The sequence below is a fragment of the Metarhizium acridum genome, assembly GCF_019434415.1.
Source record: "Metarhizium acridum strain ARSEF 324 chromosome Unknown scaffold_29, whole genome shotgun sequence".
Classification (NCBI taxonomy): Eukaryota; Fungi; Ascomycota; class Sordariomycetes; order Hypocreales; family Clavicipitaceae; genus Metarhizium; species Metarhizium acridum.
The window spans coordinates 1,255,588-1,279,979 of record NW_027094017.1 but is presented as its reverse complement, the minus strand read 5'-3'; the positions used below and the strand labels follow the sequence as shown (position 1 = coordinate 1,279,979).

The 24,392-nt window shown below is 51.8% G+C and overlaps 6 protein-coding genes across 6 annotated transcripts; 2 read left to right on the top strand and 4 right to left on the bottom strand.

Annotated features, from left to right (window-relative positions):
• Nucleotides 1-2,792: 2,792 nt before the first annotated feature.
• Nucleotides 2,793-4,253, bottom strand: J3458_004457 (uncharacterized protein; the record flags this gene model as incomplete). Its single annotated transcript, XM_007809340.2, has 2 exons — nt 2,793-4,039; nt 4,136-4,253. 2 exons carry the CDS (start codon nt 4,251-4,253, stop codon nt 2,793-2,795), a joined length of 1,365 nt encoding a protein of 454 aa, XP_007807531.1.
• Nucleotides 4,254-5,031: 778 nt separating this feature from the next.
• Nucleotides 5,032-7,904, bottom strand: HST3_1 (NAD-dependent deacetylase hst3; the record flags this gene model as incomplete). The annotated part of the gene is made up of 2 exons (XM_007809341.1): nt 5,032-7,707; nt 7,779-7,904. 2 exons carry the CDS (start codon nt 7,902-7,904, stop codon nt 5,032-5,034), a joined length of 2,802 nt encoding a protein of 933 aa, XP_007807532.1.
• A 1,923-nt stretch (nt 7,905-9,827) lies between these two features.
• Nucleotides 9,828-11,736, bottom strand: J3458_004455 (uncharacterized protein; the record flags this gene model as incomplete). Its single annotated transcript, XM_066118227.1, has 4 exons — nt 9,828-9,908; nt 9,977-10,140; nt 10,201-11,107; nt 11,158-11,736. The coding sequence occupies 4 exons, from the start codon at nt 11,734-11,736 to the stop codon at nt 9,828-9,830; spliced, it is 1,731 nt and encodes a 576-aa protein (XP_065976827.1).
• A 929-nt stretch (nt 11,737-12,665) lies between these two features.
• Nucleotides 12,666-14,505, top strand: CAT1_1 (catalase A; the record flags this gene model as incomplete). The annotated part of the gene is made up of 7 exons (XM_007809343.2): nt 12,666-12,696; nt 12,752-12,881; nt 12,953-13,190; nt 13,249-13,341; nt 13,393-13,812; nt 13,865-13,949; nt 14,027-14,505. 7 exons carry the CDS (start codon nt 12,666-12,668, stop codon nt 14,503-14,505), a joined length of 1,476 nt encoding a protein of 491 aa, XP_007807534.1.
• Nucleotides 14,506-14,805: 300 nt separating this feature from the next.
• On the bottom strand, nt 14,806-16,548 carry J3458_004453 (uncharacterized protein; the record flags this gene model as incomplete). Its single annotated transcript, XM_007809344.2, has 1 exon — nt 14,806-16,548. The coding sequence occupies one exon, from the start codon at nt 16,546-16,548 to the stop codon at nt 14,806-14,808; it is 1,743 nt and encodes a 580-aa protein (XP_007807535.2).
• Nucleotides 16,549-19,608: 3,060 nt separating this feature from the next.
• On the top strand, nt 19,609-21,644 carry J3458_004452 (uncharacterized protein; the record flags this gene model as incomplete). Its single annotated transcript, XM_066118226.1, has 7 exons — nt 19,609-19,801; nt 19,878-20,070; nt 20,147-20,270; nt 20,327-20,417; nt 20,490-20,550; nt 20,615-20,975; nt 21,051-21,644. The coding sequence occupies 7 exons, from the start codon at nt 19,609-19,611 to the stop codon at nt 21,642-21,644; spliced, it is 1,617 nt and encodes a 538-aa protein (XP_065976826.1).
• Nucleotides 21,645-24,392: the final 2,748 nt, after the last annotated feature.

The window sequence follows — 24,392 nt, the reverse complement described above, 5'->3', positions numbered from 1 at the left end:
CGGTGAGAATTCATCAAGCTAGTTTTCACAGCCACTACGCTAGTTATTGTCGAGTCTGGAGCAAACAACTATATTAGGCACCATGAGGCGATAAGATAAAAGTTGAGGAAATAATCAGAGGTTAGTTACCTCAGGTTAGATTCCGCAGCCAAGTACTCTTATTATTTATACTGGGAACATGTAGTATTTGAAAAAGAAAGAAAAAAAAAAGAAAAAAAAAACCATATCAGTTCCCCAATTGTTCTCAAGTGCCAACTTACGCGTCAGCCTTGGCACCATCACCAAGTCAAGGTGTTTGCACTGCTCTAGCGTAATGCCTCATCGAGCGCCAGTGGCGATGACCCGGGATGGAACATGGCTTTTTCTATCCCTCTTTCTCTAAACATGGCGCTCTTACTGGCGCTATCTGGAGCTGCTGGAGGGACAGGCTCGTTCCTGAACGCTGTGGGAGCGAGGAGCCGGGGCTAATACAGATGCCTTTGGACCACAAAGTAGAGAATGAAGCGACTGCAAGGCACCTACTCGGTAGACTTACAAAGATGCCTGATAAAAAGTGTCAGGTTGCCACTAGGACCTCGTCTAATTCTTGACTGCTGCGTACAACGACTGCAAAAGCGAAGAACAGTACCAGAGTGTAAGCGTGAGGACGACTGGACGTACTCGGCCACAACATCCATTGACCCAATTCGTTCCTGTCCGCAAATCGAGAACCCGCCTTTTTTGAATGATGCCAAGAGGTGGCGAGCCATGAGGAACATGTTATGAAATACATCCAACCAGGCGCATTCCTCTTGTCTTGCACGCCATCTAGCTCATCCAACACTGGCGTTGGATTGCCGGCGGACAGGGGAGCCAGTCTTCACAGGCAATTGCCACGTGTTCTTGAAGATGATGATCACTGTTTCTTTGAAGAGTGCGCAGGCGCGGGGCTTCATAAACGCAGAGCCCATCATGGCCATGGTACCATCGTGCAGAAAGGTATATACTAGGTACACGCACGCGGTACGCAAGTTGTTCTTCGCCGTCCCTGCATTTCTTGCGAAAGCCGGTTGACTTATTCCTGCAAGACCATGTACCTACCCACCCCTCTCTCCTCCAGCCGGGTTGTAGATGGTTTGGATGGTAAACTCTGAAACAGCCTCGGGCTTTTGCCCTCCCATTTTGGGGAGCATCGTACTTGAATAATATGCCAACATACATTAATGCATATGGAGCTCTCCAAACCGTCCTGACCTAGTCCGTTGGGACTGCTACCATGTTCGTGAGGCCATCAGGACGATGATGGGAATGTCCTTGTTGTCTATTGGGAGGCAGGCAATGGGGTAAATGCGTGGGCTACTCACCATGATCTTGGGCCTCCCTACCTTTTACATATCCAGAACCCACTAGTCAATAAAAGGACCGCCAATAGGGTTTCGGGTCGTGTTCCATATATCTCGAGAACCTCCCCCAAGCCCATGTACGTCTTCTGGAACGGTGGCAGCTCATGGCTTACGGTTGCCAACGCGGCTTGTAACTCTAGGATATACAGTTGTAGTGTGTAAGTAGCTCTATGTGACTGGTGGCGCTTCTTATGAAGTGGGAAGCTGACACAGCTAGTAGCTCTACGGCACAAAGTTTAATCCGTGGCTGATGAAGCTATTCGCAACTGGACGCCAGCTGGTGCGGCTGGGATCGTAGTAACGTCTTGGGCATGCCGAATAGTGGCGGTATGTATACCGTAGCCTTCGGTCGTTGCATGGAGTTCTCTACTGGCGTTTAAGCACGGCCGGCCGCCGGCGGGTTCTTATCGTTAAAATATCAACACTTTCAACTCAAAAGCCAAAGTGCAAACATAAACGCAACACTCTGTTCAATTCTACCCAGCGTACTCGAAAAAAACGGGGTGGGGGCAGCGGTAATACTTAAGCACGGTATTTTCTCTTCCTCCTCGTACTTGCCAAGGTATCAAGCCCAAGTGCGAGGTTGTCATGCTGGCAAGCGTATCCGAATAGCTTCCCTTTCCACATTACTACTTGACCCTCCCTCCTTTTGCGCTTGGTAGGCGCTGTTAGTGCTCTAATGTGCCGGCTCTTTCTCCCACGAGACAAGAGAAGTAACGCTGCTCAGCTTGAGGTTGAGTCTGGTGTTTGATGTGCCGCCACGTGGAGCCAGTACCGCCGACTCATTCCGCGAGAATATATGCAAGGGGCCGATATGGCGAGACGACATGCGGCTCCTCTGAATGCCAAAACTATCAGTGAACAGATAGTTTTCTCAATAAATGGATTGACCAACTCCATGCTCCATACAGATTCCTATAAAATGGAACATGGAACGGTTGCTAGCAGAGGCATCATGATACCGTTCTATAAACGAGCATGGCATGATTCTGCGGATTCATCTTGTGCGAGAGAGCTAAACCATGAACCTTGTATTCTAGCAATTAGTTCTCTTTCAGGTGCACTGAGCGTTTGCGGTAGACGTGTGAAATTCACAGATGTAATCCGCTACAAGCAGAGAGGTTTGTCTGTATTGTGTTTTTTTTTTCCCGAAAAAGAATTCTTAAAAAAATATAAAAAATTGTACCTTGAGATTATTAGAATATACTAGCAACATTATGCGTCTTGGCATCTACGTATCATGCTGGATCTGTAGTGTTGAGAGGCCATATTCGCACTTACCGTGCAACCGCAAGTATTCAATAGGAAACTCATCTACCGGCAAGTATATAGTAACCACAGGTTTATTCATCTCCATCGCCAACCCAACACTACGACGTTCTGCTGGATCGGTCATGAGCATCGCACATCTCACTTCAGGTACTCCTTCTTGCCAATCCTCTGGCAAAGCTCCTTCAGAACCTTGGCGGCAAACTCGTAATCCACCAGATCCAAGTAGATCTGCGCACTAAGACGGATCCAGTACCGATTTCCCATGATAAACCGCAACATAAACGTCCTGTAGTCCCTCACCAGCGTTTCCGTGGTCCACCGGAACACCTTGTCCTTGTCCTCCTCGGGGACGACGATATCCGTCTCCTTGGCCCCCTCGCCTCTCTCACCCACCCATATCGGCAACGAGACATTGCCCATGGCGCAGTTTGTCATGGTTCCCTTGCTATTGTCGAGGTACGTGGTGCCCAGCGCATCAGCCACGAGCTTGATGCCCTTCTTATTCAAGTTCCAGAGGTACGATATGATCTTGTCCTCGCCGCCACAGACACCTCGGCGCCATTCAATGGCGTCCTTGACACACATGTACGGCCCGTTGTCCTTGGTGCCTACAAACTCAAAGTTATTGACGTAGGCGCTTTTTGCGCTCGGCGGCATGGGTGTGGTGCGCTGCACCAGCTTCGGGATGAAGCCGTGGCTGGTGGCGAGCGTTGTCCGCAGAAGATGCTGGTTCCTGACGGGCGCGTAGAAGACGGCGCAGCCTCGAGGGACGTGCAGCCACTTGTGGCAGTTGGAGACAAAGAAGTCGGGGTCGGCGGCCGTGAGGTCTAGATGCACCATGCCGATGCCCTGGGCTCCGTCAACGAGGCTGATGATGCCGAGCTCCCTGCACGCCTTGACCATGTCCATCCAAGGGAAGACGACACCAGGCCGGGACGACACCACGTCAAAGATGCAGACTTTGGGGCGTTTGCCCTCATCTTGAATCTTTTTGACTGTCCTACGGAAAGCGCCGATAATCTCTTCATCCTCGAGCGGATATGCAATGGCAATATCCCGATGCTCGAGCTTTCCCTCAAAGTACTCGGCCAGGTAGTCGGCCGCCTTGCCACATGCTTCGTATATGGTAGAAAAGCTGAGTATGACGTCCTTTCCGTCCTCGGCCCAGGTAAAGTTACGAAGGACGGTGTTTACGCCGTCTGTGGCATTGCCCACGAAGACAACCGTGTCGAGGGGGGCATGAACTAGTCTGGCAAGCTCTTCACGGGCAGCATCGATGAGTTTAGGCTGCTCGGAGAAAATGAAAGGATCCGGACGAGCTTCTGCCTGGTCCTGGTACGCACGAAGTCTATCGCGGACATGTTTAGGATATGTGCCAAACGATCCTGCACGGCAGTCCGATGAGTAACATGTGTTGGTCGCCTGCCAGTGGCTGGAGCACACGAGTTCCAGACATAAAATGTCAGATACGAATCACATACCGTGGTTCAAGTTGTGCCACTCTGGATCAAAGAGGAACTCCCTCTTCCACTCTGATCCAAACGGCCTCGGGCTCTCGGCTGACTTGCCCCTCAAAGCAAGAACCTCTTGATGGCCCATGACGACAATGGTCTGGCCGGGAAACAAAGGCTTCTGATCAGAAGTATGCAGAGCCTTGAAGATGAACACAGCGAGCACACGACGATATATATGAGCGGTGACCCAGAAACGTCAACCACAACAAAGCAAGGCTGGCCTGCGCAAGAGAGTGACTCGGTTAAAGCCCCTCTCCACCTTCGGCGGCGAAACTCGTTACTATCCAAAGACCATCTGAAGCTAGCCGCACATCCGCATGTATTACTCCAGTGCAAACCCCACATCCGTTGCGCCTCCAAGTTTTTATGAGCGTCAACCGTGCCCTTTCCGTCCAGGAGCACCGTTTTTGTCGGTTTTCCTTGTTCCGGCGCGTGGTGCTGAGGGCTCCTCCAGTGCCGAAGGTAGCCGCCAGCTTTCATGTAGAGAACGCAATCAACTCGTGAGGAAGCCGTTATCGGTTCAGACGGCCGACTTGTTTTAGACAGAAGAGTAGGGCTCTCGCCGTACTCCGGCCTGTCAAGCCCCTACTGGCTCTTGTACCGATTGTCTTGTGCCATCAATTCATTTGCTTCTTCATTGGGAAATACCAATATCTAATGCTGGACCACTCATATCCAACAGCAGGAATGCACCTTTGAATAGGCTCCGATGCCTTTCTCCCAACGCCAATTGGCTTACAGCAAGCCAGACATATACAAAACAACCCGCCAATCCAACTTGATCAAAACCTGCCTCCTAATCGTGCATAGCTGGAGGAGAGTATGTCGCTATGAATAATCGTCGATAACTCCCACTGTACCCATCATTGATTGCAGCTCCAAGTAGACCCCCAATTCTCCAATCGACCGTCTAAACTCAATTCTATTTGTTTTCGTGGCATCGTTCTCGCCATAACTGGACTGGTCCTTAAACCAGCCAATGCGAGAGCTGCATTCGTTTCTTCTTTTGTTCCCGCCTGAGCCGGAGGCACATTTTCGCTGTAGTTTTGGAATGGATGGCCATGCGGTGCCTTATGCAACCCCACAAACTCGTCTAAGAAGAAGGCCTTGTGTCTTTGGAATGTCTTTGCACTCCGCAAATTTGGCGACAGCGACGGCAAGGGTCCGTAGGGCGGGCTCTTTGGTTCCATTGGTTGTGGTTTGCCGTAGAGTAAAACTGGCCGATTCGCTACCAGTGTCTGTAAAGGGGGCAGCTTCAGGTCATCTTTCTTGACCTTGTGCGTTGAACTGCCACCTCGCCTTCTGCCAACCTTGGGCGCAGGAATTTCTTCTCCATCCGCCTTCTTTCTCTTCCTGACTCTAGCATTTTCCTTAACTGAACTCAAAATGGAATTAGTACTGCATGGCTCGACAGAAGTGTGTGCCGGAGATGTTGTAGATTCGGGCAGATGGTCAGCTGCCTGGTTTGACACCAATGCCTGCGCCTTCTTGCGTGATCTACCGTGGTTGGGATTGAGTGTCGATGATCGTCCCTGACCCTTCTCCAGTGCCCCCGGAGCTGATTTTCGCGACCCTTTCTGCCTAGCTTTGGTTTCTTTCTGCACCTTGTCTATCGGAGCATGGGGATATACCCCAGCTACATTACCCGCTGCTGTGATAGTTGTGGATAGAGAGGCTCGACGGGCTGGCACATTCTCCAGCTGTAAGTTGCCTGTTATTCGGTGCAGCTCACGAAGAACCTTGGATGTCCAGTAGGCGCCGGTGACTTTGGTGTCGCGTAAAGCCACTGGATTAGCAGGCGGTGGCTTCTTTTTTCCTTCCTTCGCGCTGTCCTCAGATGTTCCGCTGGATTCTCGCTTCCTTCTGGGCCTTGCAGGTTCTAGCTTCTGCCAAAGTTTCGGTATTCTGGCCTGCAAATCAGTGACCCAGGCATCACAATCCCACTGTACCCAGTAGTCGATAATATCTCCCCAGATGCTATCAGGAGGCTTAGTAAAGTTTACAAAGACAACTTTGCCGCCTTTGCAGTGGACTGCTTTTGCAAACTCCCTGACCATGACCTTCAGGCCATGGACTCTGAGGCTTGTGCCTAAAATGAGCAGCATGTCTGGATACAAGCTCAAGTCATGGGTTATGATTGGGCTAATTAGGTGTGAGCTAGGATGTTCTTCGCCATAGAGCACGATATCAGGACGTAGTTTGCCAACGCCCAAGGCACGCTTGCCCTTTTCCTGTCGCGCCGCCGTGGCTCCAACGCAGTGAGGGCACTCTGGTTGCTGGCCTGAAAGTGTTTCAGACTCGCGATTGTCATCGTCCCAAGAGCAAACTTTGCCACAAAGAAAACATCTAAGAAGGTCCAAGGATCCGTGCAGAAATACACATTCAACACCGGAGCGAGGCAATTCCCTTCGAACTTTCGGAATTGCTTTAGCCTGATTAGCTGATTGTGGTTCCCTATCAGTAGCTGGGATGTTGTTCTCATCTGAGGACGAGGGCTGTGACTGCTCGCTTGAATCTGCAGGAGCATCTGACAGGCTTGAATTCTCAGATACTGGTCTATCGCAGGATACTGACTTGGCTTCTTCGACCATTTTATTCAGTTGGGTCATGTTTGCTGTTGATCGTCGTGAAAATCGCCCACGACTGCCTGGGCCATCTTGTAATCGTGTCGATAGTCCGACTTTCTCTTCTATTTGATCAATGTTTTGGGTGTAACACCTAACTAACTTTCCTCGATCACGCAAGTGGCTGATAAATCGATGCGATGTTGTTGGTTCGGCGTGTCTGATCTTTTGCCGTAAAGATGTTGCAAATGTATAGAAGACGGAAGTTCTTATCGGGTCCGACCAGATATTGGCGTCAAAAAGATCCTTGCCCTTCATGTTTGGTAGTGTGCTCCTGCTCCCCGCGGAATTCTGAGATGAAGCAAATGAATTTGGTGGAGAGTCTGTTTCATCAACTTCAGAGAGTGATGTACTACTCCGTCGCCCGAAGCTCGCCTCTGACGGCGAACCTGCGTCAAATGGGTCAAAGAGAATAGGGGGAGGCGACGAAAGCGGTGATGAGCTCAAGGGAAGAGCTGCATCTGTCAGACGCCTATGAGTATGTGATCGAACCGTGGATGGCGAAATCATGAATTCAGCTGGGGGAGATGATAGAGGCGAGCTATTCGAATCCAGCGAAGAGTGAGTGGCTGCTTTTGATTGCGGTGTTCTGAACTTTGTCTCAACCACAATTTGTGTAGCAGCTGTAGCAGTGACAGCACTGTCCTCCATCAATTCCGGGCGATCTGTATATTGAGGCAAAGATGCCCCATCCTGAAGCGCGTCTTGACAGTCATCCGGTCCAACTTTGACAGTTATCCAGTCAGGCTCGTGTATTGCATCCATAGATGTTTTCCTTCTTTTCGTGGAACGTGCATCATCTGCGGCTTCTTCGTTTTCATCATCGTCAGCGTGTTCGTCTTGTCGTGCCTGCCGAGAAGCCGCATCAAATTGTGCCTGGATAAGCGAGTATAACCCATTCTCCGATCGAAAGTCCTGCGCCAGTCAGCTACAACAGCCCGAGAAGTTAAGAAACGCGACCGAGACGGTAGAGGAAGTCTCCGTACAGGAATACCAGAGTTGGTACTGATACCAGCACCAGTCACTACTACCACTTTCCGCGCTTTCAACAAAGCATTCGCAACGTCTCCTAGGTGCTCCTCAGTTCCCGGTTTCACGTGCTGCGTTGGCATTTTTACGAAGTTGAGTCACTTCTCCACAGCGTTTCTCCTTGAAGCACAACAAATGTGCAAACAGCTAGCTGCCTAGAGACACTGGAACGCGTGTCAAAGTCGCCTCTTGCCTGGGCAGAATGTCTGCGTATAATGCGCCAACCTAAACCGGAGCGCAAGATACCTCGTTACGGACACTGGCTCGGGCGGGCATCGTGCGTTTTGTGGGAACGATAGACGCGTCGGAAAGAAGTCGAAACCGGGAATTGGAGGTACCAACTGAGAAGTAGTGGAGAGAATTGGACCTGAAACTGCAGTGATTAAGAAGTGAAGCGAAGTGAATCAAGCGCGCCAGGTGTTGGAGCTTCAAGCTGTATACCAAGTCTATCGGAAACGCGCTAGATGAGTAGCTGTCTAAGCTACTATGAAGATAGGTATCCAAAAAGAAGAAGAAGAAATCTAAACAGATAAAATATGTTCAACCACATAAAATGAATAAGCCACCCAAATGCAAATGCTCCGGCAGAGCATAGCAAATGCGTTGATTGAAGCCAAATCAAAGTTGACGCGCTTCCATGACGGACTGTTATTGACGTCCATGGCGCGGTGGTTCCTTCCTTCCCTGTCAATCAGTCCATACCAACCTTCTTTATCCGCACCCGTTCCTGTCCCGCTCCTACCCAGTCCATTGATTCGTTGAGGCTTGATCTTTTAGTGGGCCTTCCCGAACGCTACCGTGAGAGGAAGAATAATCACACCGCCTTGTGGCATGAATGGATTACAGTGCCTTGCAAGTTCGTACAATGCCTTCAACAATAGAACAACACCGCAGGCTCACTGGCGGCAATTGTATCCGATATGGCGACAGAGCCGAGTTCCTCATTCTACCAACTGGTGGTTATAGTTACTCGATGCTGTCTTGGGCCAACTCAACGCCTTACGAAAGCTTACTCTAGCAGCACTAAACCCGCGCAAAGAGGTTACTACTAGCAGACCGCTCCGGATTCAATGCCTATCACCTTGAATCTGTAATAACGCTTAAAGAGCTATATTGCTTCGGTGTATAAATCCTAAAGAACTAATAGACCTTTTTGCCGATGGCGGTGCTTACTACGTATCACGACGAAGAATCACAATGGATTTGCCAAACTTAACAACGTCAAGACTACGCACATGTTATCTCTCATTTCGAGCATAGCCCCGATCTTCTCAGTGAGATCTTTGAGACTACCGATAACTAATAATAGCACCCTACAAAGGGGACGTCTTTTTCTCCGCGGCAGTCTCTAGGTTGCCAATCTCAACACAGCCCCTCATGCGATATTTGACTTGCCTGAAGAGCGCGAATGGGGAGAAATCAAGGCACGGATCTTTTTACTTGAGCAATTGACGGTGCATTATAAGCACACCATTACGCTGTTCATGGCTCTACGGTGAGGAGGGAACCGGGGACTTGGGGTAAAGCCATCGGCGAGGCTCTTTTCAGTACAACGCTTTGGTCTATCAATCCAGACGAGAACAGTAAGAATGGCGCATTCTGTACCATCAATTCAAGTATACAGACTGCAGGACAATTGCATGTCCAGTCGACAGTGCGTTTCCATTTAGTGATAACGTGCGGTAACCGCTCCTGAAAAACGCAACGTGTCTTTGTGTATTCAAAAACTCAACTACGCATTAATACGACACCGGAAATTACTTGCGATAATAAGCCGGGTCTTCCGGATTGAACATGACGATGTTAGGTAACTGACTCTACGAAGGAACTCTCTTTTAGCAGCTATACCTTTCTACTCCAAAGCATAACAATTAGCAATCCTGGTTTACGCCAAAGCAGCCAGAAAGAGTAGTTCTGTGAACATTCTATAATTCCAGTGATAAATTTCTAAATAACAAGCTCTCTAATTAGTCGGGTTCTCTAATGTCAAAGGACAAAGTCTATCCCTAAAGTCTGCTTTGAACAAAGTACGGGATGTTCTGTGCCTCATACAAATCTTTGTGTGCGGCCTTGATCATATCGGCAGCCTGCAATATGTATTAGCCTCGGCCACTACCTCGTAGTGTATATAGGGAATTGGACGTTATGAACATACCCTCTCGCCGATCATGTAGACCGAATTCTGGATGCGGCAATCAGGGATAACGGGAATTACGGAAGCATCCGCGATGCGCAGGTTCTTGACGCCATGTACGCGGAGCTTGGAGTCGACTACACCCTGGTGGATGCTCTTTGACAGACGGGCAGTTCCGCAAGGATCTATACAAAAGACCTCGTTAGCGGCTGGTTTATCAATATTTTCACTAGAAGCACACTTACGGGACCCAGTCTGACTCCTGTCCAAGACGGCTCTCTTCATCTCCTCATCGGAATGCAGAGGCATCTTCCATGGATACTCCGAGACAACAATATCCTTGAACCCTTCTCCTGTGGTCAAGAGATCATAAGTCCAGCGCACACCCTCGCGCATAGCCAGGATATCCAGGTCATTGGCGAAGAAGTTGAGATTGATATTTGGCTGGACAAGGGCGCTTGAGCTGTTTAAGGTGACCTCACCCTCGGAAAGCGGGCGCAAAAGGTCAACAATGACAGTCATGTAGCTGCCCTCTTCTGGAACCGGGTAATGCCACTGAAAGGCGGTGCTAAACATGTCAACAAAGTCAAGCTCGAAGTGAGGCTGCCCGGCAGGCCCAAAGGGATCAAGGCCTCCGTTGGCAGCCTTTGCCTCGCGGTAGCTTTCATATTTATTTAGTCGTTCATCAATACGAGGGAAGCCAACGAGTTCCAGGAGCCCGGAGCCGATGGGGCCGGTCTTGTCACGCTTGTAAGAAGCCACGGCCTGGTCATTGAGAGGCCCCTTGCGGAGAATATAATCATCGAGACCATAGCCGTCCTTGACCCTGAGGACAAACGGAACGATGGGGTGGTCAAGAAGGTGCTGGCCCACGTGAGGGGAGTTGACCTTGGTGGTGATGCCGTGGCGAGATAGCTCTGCCGATGGACCAACTCCACTAAGCATGAGAAGCTTGGGGGTCTCAAACACTCCCTGGGATAGAATGACTTCCCGGCTGGCGTAGACACTTAGCTCAGTGGCTGCGGCTTCGCTGACGATGGTCACTCCGACACAGGCGTTTGTTGACGGGTCGATGACGAGCTCCTTGGAGCGAACCCCATAGACAATGGTGACGTTGGGCTTGTTCTTGAGATACAGGAAACTTCCTTGGCGCTGACCGTCGTAAATGGTGTCACAGCAGTGAGTTAGGCCCCTCATCTCACCCTCATAAGTGTCTTCGGTAAGACGCTCCCCCTTGAGACCCAGGCTGCTGTGAGGGCATCACGGAAAGGCTGCATCTCAGGAACCAGATCGGCATGGGCAATGTTGATGGGGCCGCCCGTGCCAATCTTCTTCAGCTCGGCTGGATATAGCTTCTCGTCATCGTGGTACGTGGCACACTTGCGCAGGTAATCTACACAGTTATCCCAATTCCACTCCTGGCCACCAAACTCCTGCCAGTCGTCGAAGGTTGCGCGAGATCCGGGAATCCACGTGAAATAGTTGGCGCAGGAGCTTCCACCAAGGACCTTGCCACGGGTGTTGGGCTTTTCGATTCGCTCATAATCATCCCGTTTGATCATGGTTGACTTGTAAGCCCAGTCATGTTTGCTCCCTCGGAGTCCAAAGGCTTGTGAGGGAGTGGTGATGGCTTCATGTTGGTCGGGGTTGGGAGCGCCGGCTTCTATTACGAGGACGCGGATCTTGGGGTTCTCGGCGAGACGGCCGGCTACCGCATTACCAGCAGTGCCGCCGCCGACGACGATGAAATCGTATTCGTTGCCGTTGGAAACTGTTGCCATAGCGTGTCGTTTCAAGTCTATACGAATCTGAAATATGGTGGGTTATGTTGATTGATGTTCAAATTGTTGGGCCAATGATGAAGTTGCGAGTATGTAGTTGCTGAGCATTTCAAAGGAGACCAGCGCCCCATGATGATATATTTATATTTCTTCTCCCCAATCATGATGAGATATCGGAACTTTCTGCGGAATGCCGAAGTCTGGCGACAGGGTCGGGCCATCCGGGCCTCTCCATCTCGAAGTGGGCATGATGCTGTCACAACGATTCAGTGCTTGGCAGCCTCGGAGCTTGTTGGCCTGCATCAAATGCCAACTCGAGTCATAGTATAAACATTGACCTCCAATGAAGGCATTCGGAGTGGACAGGAGATGCACCGTAGCAGCACTTCGGCGTCTCGGGTTGAAAAGTGGAACCTGCCTTCTTCTATGGTTGGTGAGAATGGGAGCGCGGACTACTCTCGGCGTCTTCACAAGCAAGGGCGGAAGGATCGGGAACATTCCTATTGGCCAATTCGTCATGGACGGCCAGGACTCGGCATCTTGAAAACAACATGGACGCAGCGAGATTTCCTACAACTGCGCCATTACAAGACTTCAAACCTGTCCCGGGCTGGTTTCGGCGAGTTCAAGTCCAAATTTCAACTGATCTGTGGAGCCGAATACATAGTTTTTCTTGCAAACCGATGAAGATGGTGCGGAGAGAATTTTTTTTTTTTTTTTTTTTAAAGCGCCATGTATATGAAAGGTGATCTGGGCCATGGCTATAAGAATAGCATAAGATCCGCCTATAATACATACAACATTTGCTGATACTTCGAATCTTGGTCAAAAACCTTGGCATCAATTATCACTCATCTGCCCTCCTGCGTTTCCTCAGGCTTCAGATTAATCCGCTGCGGCTCACAAGCTACAAACCAATATTCACAGTCATGTCTAAGCCAGTGTTTACACTTGCCGAAGGTACCTCTTCACCCTGTATACTCGCGGATTGAACATTTCTCACAAATTCATCAAGGACAACCCCTTTCGGACCCTTCGGTCAGCACAACATTACCTCTATTTGGTGGTGGAAGCCTGACGACATTGGGTGACACCCTTCTTCTCGAAACGTTGGCGCACTTTAACCGAGAAAGAATCCCAGAACGGTTCGTGAAGCTCTTGAAAACCAATAACAGAGCCTGCGAATACTCTCTTAACACTGACCAACTTGCCGTAGGGTTGTTCACGCCAAGGCAGCCGGCGCATGGGGAGAGTTTGAAGTAACCAACAAGAACATTTCCTCCTTGACCGCAGCCAAGTTTCTCGGTAGTCCCGGCAAGAAGACCCAAGTCCTTTTCCGCTTGAGCACAGTTGGCGGCGAAAAGGGAAGCGCCGATACGGTTCGTGATATTCGAGGCTTTGCTGTCAAATTCTTCACCGAACAAGGCAACTTTGACATTGTTGGCAATGATATCGTACGCAGTCATCTCTTCCCCCGTCCACGTCGGTTTCCGTCTCTAATCCATCGGGCAGCCCGTGTTTTTCGTCCGCGACCCCGTGCGATTTCCCTCGCTCAACAGAACCCACAAGAAACATCCTGCGACTAATAGGCCAGACTGGACCATGGTAAGCGGCGTGCTCTCCTCCCTTGTGTACCCGAGCTGACCTTGAATGTAGTTTTGGGACTTCCACGTCAATCAACCAGAGAGTGCCCATACTCTGATGCATCTCTTTGGCTCCCGCGGAATGCCCGACTCCATTCGGCGAGTCAACGGCTTTGGCGTCCATACATTCAAGCTCGTCGACGACAGCGGCAACTTCAAATATTGCAAGTTCCATTTCCGCCCGGCACAAGGCATCGGCCACTTGTCCAACCAGGAAGCGGAGCGCATGGCCGGCGTTGACCCCGATTTTCACACAAAAGATCTTTGGGACGCCATTGCTCGTGGAAACTTCCCCGTCTGGAAGTTGTACGTTCAAGTGATGGAGCCCCGTGACGCCGAAAAGTACGGCCGGATGGTGTTTGACATCACCAAAGTCTGGCCGCACAAGGAATTTCCCCTGATTGAAGTCGGCCAGATGACGCTGAACCAGAACGTGCGTTTCGATGACCCCGAGACCACAATGAGCTTCGCTAACACTGCCGCAGCCAAAGAACTTCTTCGCCGAGATTGAGCAAGCTGCTTTCTCGCCATCCAATCTCGTCCCTGGCATCGCAGCATCCCCAGACCCAAGTAAGCTTCGCATTCTCTCAAACAAAAGCATGACGAAAAATTCGCTAATTTTTTTTTTTTTTTTTTTCGAATTACAGTGTTACAGGCTCGTATGTTTGCCTACCCAGATGCCCAGCGATATCGTCTCGGTGTAAACTACGCACAGCTGCCCTCGAATCGACCAATAGCCTCCGTCTACGCTCCATACGAGCGAGACGGAATAACGACGAGTTCGAATTATGGAGGTGATGCAAATTATGTTCGCAGCACTCTCAGCCCGGGCGTGGCCTCGCGCTCTGCTACAACACAGATCAGACACCTCGAGCGAGTTCACTCCACCGCCACCCTGGGGTTGAACGAGCTTCCCGTGACGGAGGAAGACTTTGAGCAGCCCAGGGTCCTGTGGCAGAAGGTCTTTGACGAGGCGGAGAAGTCGCGCTGGATATCCACTGTCAGCGCGACGTTGGAAGGTGTTCCTCCTCCTCTTCGAGAAGCAGTGCGGTCGTTGTTTAGTCGAGTCGATCCGCAAATTGGGCAGCTGCTGTCTGCCAAGGACAAAGAGGCCTCACATCTGTAGTACTAAGACCGAGCCCAAGTGGCATTGTACATAGCGCCAATAGACTATCCTGCTTCATGACATGTAAGCATCAGGGGTGCAAGTACCGAATGGACGGGAGAGGTTCGCTTTTTGACCATCAGAAAACGTACAAAACACCATGACGCAACAGATTTTGTCTACCATGATTTATTACATTATATCAAGTCTAAACGCCAGTAGGCATCTCGCATGCCATGCCGTGACCAGCAATCAGCCCGCCTGTGGCACTATATTTCTCATACAATCACGAAATTAGTTGCGTATCCCCCTGAAACTTGGCTAGTCCATATTCACCAGCACATCCATAAACTTGTTGAAGTCGTTGGGCACGCCGACGCCCGTAATCGCATCATAGCCCTTGGTGGCAGGCCAGCCGCCGGGCTCCTTGCCTCCGGAGAACCTGCACGAGAAGCTCTGTCCCGCCGTGATGTCCTGCAGAACCTCACGAACCTCCTCGGAGTACAGCCTCTTGTTTAACCAACCCAAAACGGGCTTTCCTTGACGAACACGCGCATCGTTCACAAGGGCAATCATGCCGGCGAGGACCGGGGTGCTCGCACTAGTCCCCTGGAGCATGAAGGGGGTCCCGTTGATGACGGTCCTGAACTGGGTGCCGACGGCAGAAATATCCGGCACAGCACGCATATTCGGGTCGTAGTAGCCCTCCAGGTGGCCGTCGAGCGCGGCGACATACTCCTCCACAGCCGAGTCCTGCCAGTCCGGCCGCTCAAAGTAGGCGGAGAAGCCGCCGGAGCTGAAGACGGAGCCGTTTGGCGGCTCCCGGCCATTGTCGACGGCACCAACAGACGTGACCCAGGGGCACGAGGCCGGGAAGGTCGAGATGGTCATCTCCCTGTTGCTCCCGTCGTTGCTCCGGCAAGTCGCGTTTTTGCCGCCCTTGGCGCCGCCGTCGCCGGAGCCGCTGAGGACAGACACGCCGCGGCTGGCGAGCATGCCAATCTCGTTGCAGACCCTGATGGCATAGGCCCTGGGCACGGACAGCTCATCGTCTGCGTACGAGATGGACAGCACGTCGGGGAGCTCCTCGTTTGTCTTGGAGGAGAGGTAGTTGAACAGGTCGAGGTAGGGCTCGTTGTCGTCCAGCTCGCCGGTAAGAGGCTCGCCGTTGTCACCAATCTTGACACCACGGCCGCCGGTGGAATAGTAGACGACGTTTGCGGGGAAGCCGACGGCCATGCCAAACTGAATGTCCAAGTTGGCCTCGGACCCGGCAGTGCCGAGGTCTTGTTTGTTCTCGCCGCCCTGGATAAGCTCCACGCTGAAGTTGTAGCCTGCCTTGACGAGGTCGGGTCGTGAGTGTTCAAAGCTCCGCCTCGTGTCGTCGTAGCTGGCCCATTGTTCCAGGAAACCGGCGATGCCCAATCGAATGCATGACTTGCCATCGGGAGTCGTGTAGTTGATTCCGTACAGCTTGTTGATGCAGTCGAGAGTCGTGGTGGGCGAGCAGGCGATGTCACGGCGGTGCAGGCCCGAGTCCTCGGCCAGTGGTGGCGCAACGGATACCTCGTGCTCTGGCGTCATAAAGTTGGCAATGGGATGGATGAAATCTATGGCTGTGGAAAGGCAGTCGGGAATGTTGTACTCGGGGGCGCGAAGAATGGGCTTCCTGCCGTCGTACGAGTACCTTCGAAGCTGCATATCGAGCAGCTTATTTGCCTCACCAACCGTCGTCGCAACGCGGATCCAATCCGTGTCGACCTTGGCCTCGGAAATGCCACTGCTCGATAACCACCCCATGACATGGTCTACATCCTCTTGAGCGGGCGTTCTGAGAGACCGCGTGTCCCCCATGCCCAGCAAGCCGTCGGCGAGAATCTTGGATGCCAGCCCGTGCATCTCTGGCTGCCTCAGCGCAATTGAAAAGCGCATTGGCGTCGAGGGATCGGGTACGTCATTAAGCATCTGCCAGCCGTCGGGGATCGTCGTGGCCTTCTCGAGACATACGGCACTCGCACCGAGACGGGCAAAGGCCCACGTCGCCATCAACAGAGCCAGCGCCATGGTGAGATGAGGGTTGTTGATGATGTGTACGCCGGGGCTCTGTGGATGTAGGTCGGGCGCGATGTTATATTGTACCGCGGGATATCAGTGTGCAAGTCCGTAGGCAAATATATGATGCCACCACATGGAAACTCGCGAAACCTAATGAGCCCACGGCTCCCAGCGCCATAACAACACGTACCAGACATCTTTGCGTGAATTTGGAATTAGCCAATAGGCACCCCGTTGCCCCTGATGTGAATGGAAATGTCTTGCATTTTTCCAAGACATACATGGACTAGAATGGCCGTGCGCGCGTTTGGCAACTCCATCGAGCCCCTTTTGCCCTGAAATGGCGGGCCGTGTAACTATAGAAAAGTTTGCACCAGATCTTCACGGGTACATGGGTGTCGCAAGAGACAATGGGGTGAAGGGATTGTGCCATGTTTCTCGAGCCGTTCACCGTTGGTCCTCGACGATGACGCTGTTGACGGCTTCACTCGTCACGCGCCAATTTTCCCGATGCAAGATCCGCCCGCGATCGGTCTCCATACACGCCTGCCCTAGGTCTTGAAGTACTACTACTAGCACCAATAATTAAAGGAGCGGCTGTATGGATCTCCAAGTCAGCTAGTAATCTTGCGTGTGGATTGTGGCTGGCTGTCCGGTACAAATCGGCAATTCCACGATGCTCCTGGCGCGACTCGATGCTTCACATGTGGGAGGCACAAAAAAAAAAAAAAAAAAAAAAAAAAGAGGAAGAAGAGGGAAAAAGAGAAAGAAAACCGCCAGTGAGAGGACGCAGTAGTACATGGTTCGCGAAGCACCAGTTTGCTCGTTACAGGCACTCACAATAGATGGTTGTGCCGAAGCATCAGGGACACCAAGCGGAATGCTTCCCACTAGTTCGCGGAAATGGTGACATCTGGAAGCCCTTTGGTGCACCCAGCGTCTTGCAAGGGGGAACAGTTGTAGCGTAAAGGGATGGTGGTGTACTCCGTATCCCGTGCCAAGTCAATTAGTTAGTTGGTTGATCGATATGTTACCAAAGTTCAATGTCAATGTTCTCGTCGCTGGTGGAGACTCGCTTACCTAAGAAAATTGTATGGCAGAAGACACGGAGTCTCCACCACATGTGCAGCCATTCCGCAGTTAGAGAGATTACATGACAGACAGAAATCAAGAACGGCACTGCCTTCTGCAAGAATCGCGCTCATTGATTGCTCGCACTCTGAAAAAAGTCAACTTGTAAGCTGGACGACTTCTGAGGGTTGCGGCTGAGTTGCGGCTGACCTGCTCAATTCCAAAGAAGCGTCAATAATGTCGGGTTGGCAGGGACACCACCATGAATATGCATACCTTGACTCTACATCTCAAGCTTACCAGTAGTATTACTACAATGGCATCCTCGTCTCTGTTGGAGTAACAGGGGGCCAGGGTAAATTCAGATCCCGTGGACTCTGTACAACATGACCGAGTATCCTCGCAGAGGACCAACAGACGGCGCTGGAACCTGAACCTCTCGGATCTGAATTTACTGTCAATACAGTACATGCAGTGGCGCCATGTGCAGTCCACCTGGACATTGTTACGCTGACTGACAGTGCTGACGTTTATCACAAGGCTTGGAACGTCGACAACTGGTTTGGTCCCCGGCAGGAGGTCTGGTGAATTTCGCGGCTCTTGGTCACCCTGGTCCCGGGCCAATCCAGGGACCAGGAGTGCTTAGTCCTAGGGGTGCGGACGAACTGAACATTGAAGGCGTAACTACGTACGGAGTATACACACTAACATGGAGTGGCGGCGCCACCAAGCGCCAATTCTGGCAGGGGATGGAAGGGTCTGGTAAAACCTTTTTGGATCACAGTGGGCAAAGGATCAGAGGAAAGCAGTCTGGTAGTTGTGCCTTTATTATCCATTTGCTGGCCTTAGATACGGGACAAGTTAGTAAGTTACCTCCTGCAACAAGTCTGATATCTATGTCGCGCAAAGTTACACCACGGTCCTTGGAAGAGTTGTCTGAAACATCAGCGACCACCATTTCGCCTGTGAGTGTACACATGTGCTTTCTTGCATACGTGTTTGTCCCCCCATGCCCCTGCAGGAACTGTTGAGTGCGTCTAGAGTCTGGACGAATAGGGCTATCCGAGAGACACGTAGCAACCCGCCATTTCCGTCTGGCGTGTGGATGTGGGAGAGCAGCGGCTTAGTACGTTCTGGGGTTATGGGCTTTGACTCGGGGTTTACAACGCTCTTAGCCCCGGGCTCACCGCCGCGACACGTAAATCCCTCTATTTGCGGCAGAAATGCACTTCACCTTCGCCTCCTTTGCCGGTAATAAGTTATACATGTCACGTTTCTCCCGACATCAGCGCGCCCGAGTTCCACACCGAGGCCTCGCCACCATCTCCGGTTATGGCATGGCTTCATGAATTGGGCCCCTCCTCTTTCCGGCCGCTGTCCTATCGAATCGCCAACTTGACTCACGATCCTCTTGTCGTAAACTTTGGCCCTAGCCACGACAAGCAGGGGCACTAAAATGCCGACTTCCAGCTCCCCAGGCCCGAGGAGCCGAAAGAAATACTAACTACCAGTGACCTCAGTGGTGGAATTACTGTGGATCGGAGTGTTGGATAGTACCAAGACGTACATGTCAACTCCGTGACCGAGGCATGCCAACGCCAATCCCATGACTAGTCCATCTTGGACATCTGGCCCCAAATGACATATCCAATAACGGCTTCCGAGGGCAAAAGCTACAAGCATCACGGTACCGTGACGGTGACTTGTGGCGTCGTTTCTTGCTTTCCTCATGAGGACCGGTGGAGTATGTTCTTGGTAGCAAAGTATCCTATTTGATGAAGGCCATGTTGCGCTGATGAAGCTATCTCTACATGCTGCAAAAATAAAATTTCATCTTCTGTGAAACCCGGCCCGTCGGCATTTCTGCTGTGCTGTCCCCCAGGGCTCAACATATATACGCAAGCCCGTTCTTTCTGGTCGAGTTTTGCTGCTGCTTCTCTCTAATTCCCTAGATGACACCCTTTGTCCCTTGACCAGCAGAGAAAAAGAAAAAACATCATGACGGGCATCAATCATTTGAATGTATACTCCGGACCAGACTCTGTGAGAAAATACTTTGATCCAGAATGCCAACCACCACTGCCGCTGGTCGAGATCCCAGAATGCCTCAATCCCTACAGGGCCGATGGTGTGCGCATCTATGCCAAGATGATGTCGATGCATCCGGCAACCAATGTCAAGGTCATGCCAGGTGCGTTTGTCCCGGCCTTTCTTCCCACTTGCCATGATACATCACATCCTGTCCGAGGGCTAAATGTCCAGAGCAGCTATGAATCTGCTGGAGAAAGGCATTGAGAAGGGGAAAACCACCACCGTGGTGGAGAGCTCGTCCGGATCAACCGTCATTTCCATGGCAATGGTCGCCCGAGCCTTTCACGGCATCAACGACGTGCATGCGTTCTTGAGCAACAAGACGAGCGAGACGAAGCTGCGTCTGATGCAGTTCTTTGGCCTCAACGTGTAGGGCTCACGATCCCGGCTCCCCTCCCCCCCTGGCCTGATCTATATCGCAATTGAAACTAATAGCGTCAGATAGAACTCTCTTTGGCGGCCCGGCTCAGCCAACGCCTGTCGATGAGCGAGGAGGCATTCGTGCGGCTTCCCGCAAGGCTGCCGAGTCGGAATCTGTGTGCAGCCCCAACCAGTACCAGAACGACGACGTGAGTTTCGCCGCTCCTGATGGATGTGACGAGAATTTTTACCAACTCGCAAACAGAACTGGAAAGCCCATGTCCGTTGGACTGGACCGCAGATCCATAAGCAGTTGCCCAGTATCAACGTTATTGTGGCTTCCATGGGCACATCTGGTAAGATTACTTGACAGGCTGGTGTATCCTGAATGGTTCGACCGATTGTCAATACTGACCAAGGCGGACCAGGCACAATGACTGGTCTCGGCACGTACTTCAAGCAAGCTAAACCGTCGGTTTACCGAGTTGCGTAAGTCTTGTCTCTCGGCTCCTCCGTCGTCCAACGAATATTGACGGCCCTCATCCCCATGCAGCGTCTGTACCAATGCCGGGGAACGAGTTCCTGGACCCCGGGAATACTCTCTCATGAATGAAGTCAAGTTCCCCTACAAGGCCGCCGTCGACGCCCTGGAGGAAGTCGGAGCAAAAGAGTCGTACAGCCTCTCCTTGGATCTCACCAGACAGGGCATCGTGTGCGGGCCGTCTTCCGGCTTCACCCTGCAGGGCCTGTTTCAGCGTCTGGAGAAGAAGAAGCAAGACGGGAGTCTGTCGCAGTTAGCCGGCCCCGACGGCGAAATCAACTGCGTCTTCATCTGCTCGGATCTGCCCTACCAGTACCTGAACGAGTACTTTCAGAATCTCGGACCAGAAAAGTTCAGCCCCCTGAAGAACGAGGTATACATGCCCATCAGTGTGTGATCTGTTCGACTTGAAACCCCATCGGTGAACTGACTGGCAAAAAAAACGCAGAGACTTCGAAACGTCGATCTCTACCGATACGACGACGCGTGGGAGAGAGACGCGCTCGACGCTCTAGCCGACTTCTTCGCCATCCAGCCGACGGCAAGCAATTGTACTGTGCTCTCGCTTGCTGCCGGCGGCTCGCAGGAGCTGGGGAAGCATCTCGTTGCAAGGCCGAATACCCAGGTTCTCGACTTTCGCCGCGCCGCAGACTTCGATGCTTTCCACTTGCCCGGCTCGGTCAACGTTCCTCTTGAGACCCTGAGGGACGGGGCGGCTCGCGGCAGTCCCTTTGCCAATCCGGTGGATGATTGCACAATGCTTGAAGAGCTGTGGCTCGAGCTCGAGGGTCTATTCACTGCGCAGGACAAGAACGGGAAGAGGGACCCGAGCGCCGAGACCCTGATAACCATCTTGAGGAACAAGAGGGTCCTGACTATCTGCTACGATGGTGATAGTGCTAGGGTTGCAAACAGCGTACTTCGTCACAGGGGCATACAAGCAGACAGCATTTCGGGGGGGATTGCGGCTCTGTCAAAGGTCCAACTTCCCAATACCGGTGCCGCCCAGCAAGCAAGCCATGTTGTTTCCGTTGAAGCCTAAATGTGGGAATGGATTTCAATCATGACAATGCGGATCAACGAGTCTATGCTTCATGGACCCCAGAAATGGGATACCAATGGCCGTATCCCAAGGTTTATTTGGACATTTATTCTTATTCTTATAACTTAGTCGACCTCGGTCGATGGGTGTTTGTCCAGAAGAGCAGTAGGTTTCTGGGACATTGTTGAAAGTTTTCTTTTTTTTTTCTTTTTTCCTTTTACAGCTATTCATCGCGAAATTCATTCACAGGGGCAAACTAGATCGAGACGGGCAGTGGGCGTCTGCGATTCTAGGGGATTTTACCATGGCCATCCAGTGCACGAAATGCCAAGGTGACAATATTACGACGGATACGTACATGGAGTTTATCTTTTGTTTACTACATGGAGAACTTGACAAAGCTCTGGAGACGAGAAGACGGGATCGGGAAGTGTGCCTCCTTTTTCAACAATAGGCATCCGAAAAGCGGGAGAATGATACAGACGTATCAAACATTTCTGAAGTGGCAGACGACACAACTCAGCGTTCGTGGCCGGTTACGAATCCAACATGACACGGGCAGACGAGCGGTCGAGGGGTGTTTCCGAAGCTCTGGGACGAGCAGTGGGCGTCTTGCAGATTTATTGGCCGGGCATCGTCTGAAGCAGGACGTTGGCCGGGCGAAACCAAACAAACGTTTCCTTCTCGTCGTTCTCTCTGAATCCATCGTCCGTATACTAACGGGACGTGGATTAGATTATGAATAACAGCGCCTTTTCCTCAGCTCGTAAGAAGCGCGTTAGCGTTTGGCGACCCGTTGCCGGGTTCAGCCTTGATTCAACAAGCTTGGCATTTCGAGATAAACTGTCTCTTTTGAGCCTTTCCCGCCCCAAGGAGCAATACTCTTGTCACCGCCCCTGATATTTAGGCGTGCGCATGATTTCCGTTTTGAGACGGCCCTGGCTTGCGTCTCTCTCATGTGTTGACATCCCGATTTGGACATCCGTGTTGGCCTGTTTCGTGAATACTCTTGCTCATGCCTTGGCAATACGTCGACATGGTTGTCCTGTGGCTTGCGACGGGCACTTTGGAACAATCTCCTCTTTCCTCTTGAAGTAGTCGATCACGGGCGGTGCCAGCCCTCCCAACCAGAACATCCGCAGCTGATCCAATATTGTATTTGTCGTCCGAACCACGTAACTTCCTGGCCTCCTTTGCCCGCACACGAGGCCATCTCATAGGCCCTAGAGGGGATTTCAGCTTAATCCAGGGCCCGACTAAGCAGTACGCTAGCCAAACCATTGAGACGCAATCTGTGTCTTCCATCCAATCCCCAAGCCTCACGGGAAGCCAAGAGCCACCATACCCCTTCGGTGCCATCTTCACTCATCATTGCCCCTGTGACTGGTGTGGTGGCTTGCCGCCATGTCCGCAGACTACAGGAAAGCCACAGCCCGTGTGGCAGCCACTGGCCAGATTTGGCGCTCTGGTGCTCACTGAAGGCCTCGTGGCGGTCGTGGTGGTCTTGTCTAGGCAATGTCAGCCTGGCAGTTTATCCCTGCCTGTTTGTTGTTGATGCTCACCTCGTCATTGGCCTGGTCAGTGTGGGTGAGAGACATGGCTTGAAACTCAAAACACCCTAAGCAGAAACTCTCCCCGATACACGGTGCCAAGAGGCGGTTTCGCTGAGAATGCTCCGGGCGGATATTTTTGTTCATGAGGGTGGTGAGAAGTAAGTCTTCTCCACCGTGACCCCATCACGATGCTGACGACGAGGAGGCCATGCCCATTCACATAGCCCCGACGAGCCTTGTAATCGCGAGCACTTCCGTACTCTGCAGACTATCGTGCCTTCAGGCGTCAGCGTGTCGACCGACTCTCCGCAACAAGGCTTCGTCCGCTTCCTTTGCCATCACAATGACCCCTTTTTAACCGACAACGTGGTTCCAATCCACCTTCGCTCTGTAGTGAAACACCAAAACCCCAATGCCGTAGATCAGTTCGAGACCCGATAGCCGGCGGCATCGAGTGGCGCTTGCCCACCATCTGTCTTGGTGAGCCCAGATGCAAGAACTAGCGACGGAAGATTGGAACGCAAAGGCCCTTTCATCTCGTCGTTTTCTTTTTGTCTTTGTTCCGCGTACGGCCCAACTGCCACATGGATGAGCAGCTGTGGTCGCCACTACCGAGGATGGATGACACCGCGGAAAAGGGAGGATCTGAAGAAAAGCCACTGTTGTATTACTGTAATACCGTGCCTGTCGTTGCCAAAGCCCAGCCGTGGCTTGGCATCTTGCAAGACAGCGTCGACGCACTCGCTCACTTGACTCGACGTGACGACCGGCTGTCCATGCTTATCACCGTGATTTGCACCAGACTCCATTGATCAGAGCGAGGGCTGCACATGTGCCTACCTGTACCTAAGTAGGTAGGCACATAGCTGCAGGTCTAGCAGGGTTGAGTTGGCACACAAGCCCTCAAGTGCTCTCTTTTTGAACCTTGTCTGTTATCCCAACCCTGGTCCGATTCAACACACTCAAATTGGGGGGTGCAAGGCGCATCGTGTGCATCGTGTGATAGTTACACAAGCACGAAAGAGAACAAGAGACAGGGAACAGGGCACGCGGGTTGCAAAAAAGGCCGCACACCTGTTGTGTGTGGTTGTGGGTGCGGGGTGTGCGGCCTTTTTTGCAACCCGCGTGCAGGGCTCTGCGTCCTTCGGTGCGCTGCATGTGGGGATCGTAGCTGGGTTTTGCGGAGCGCCTCCAC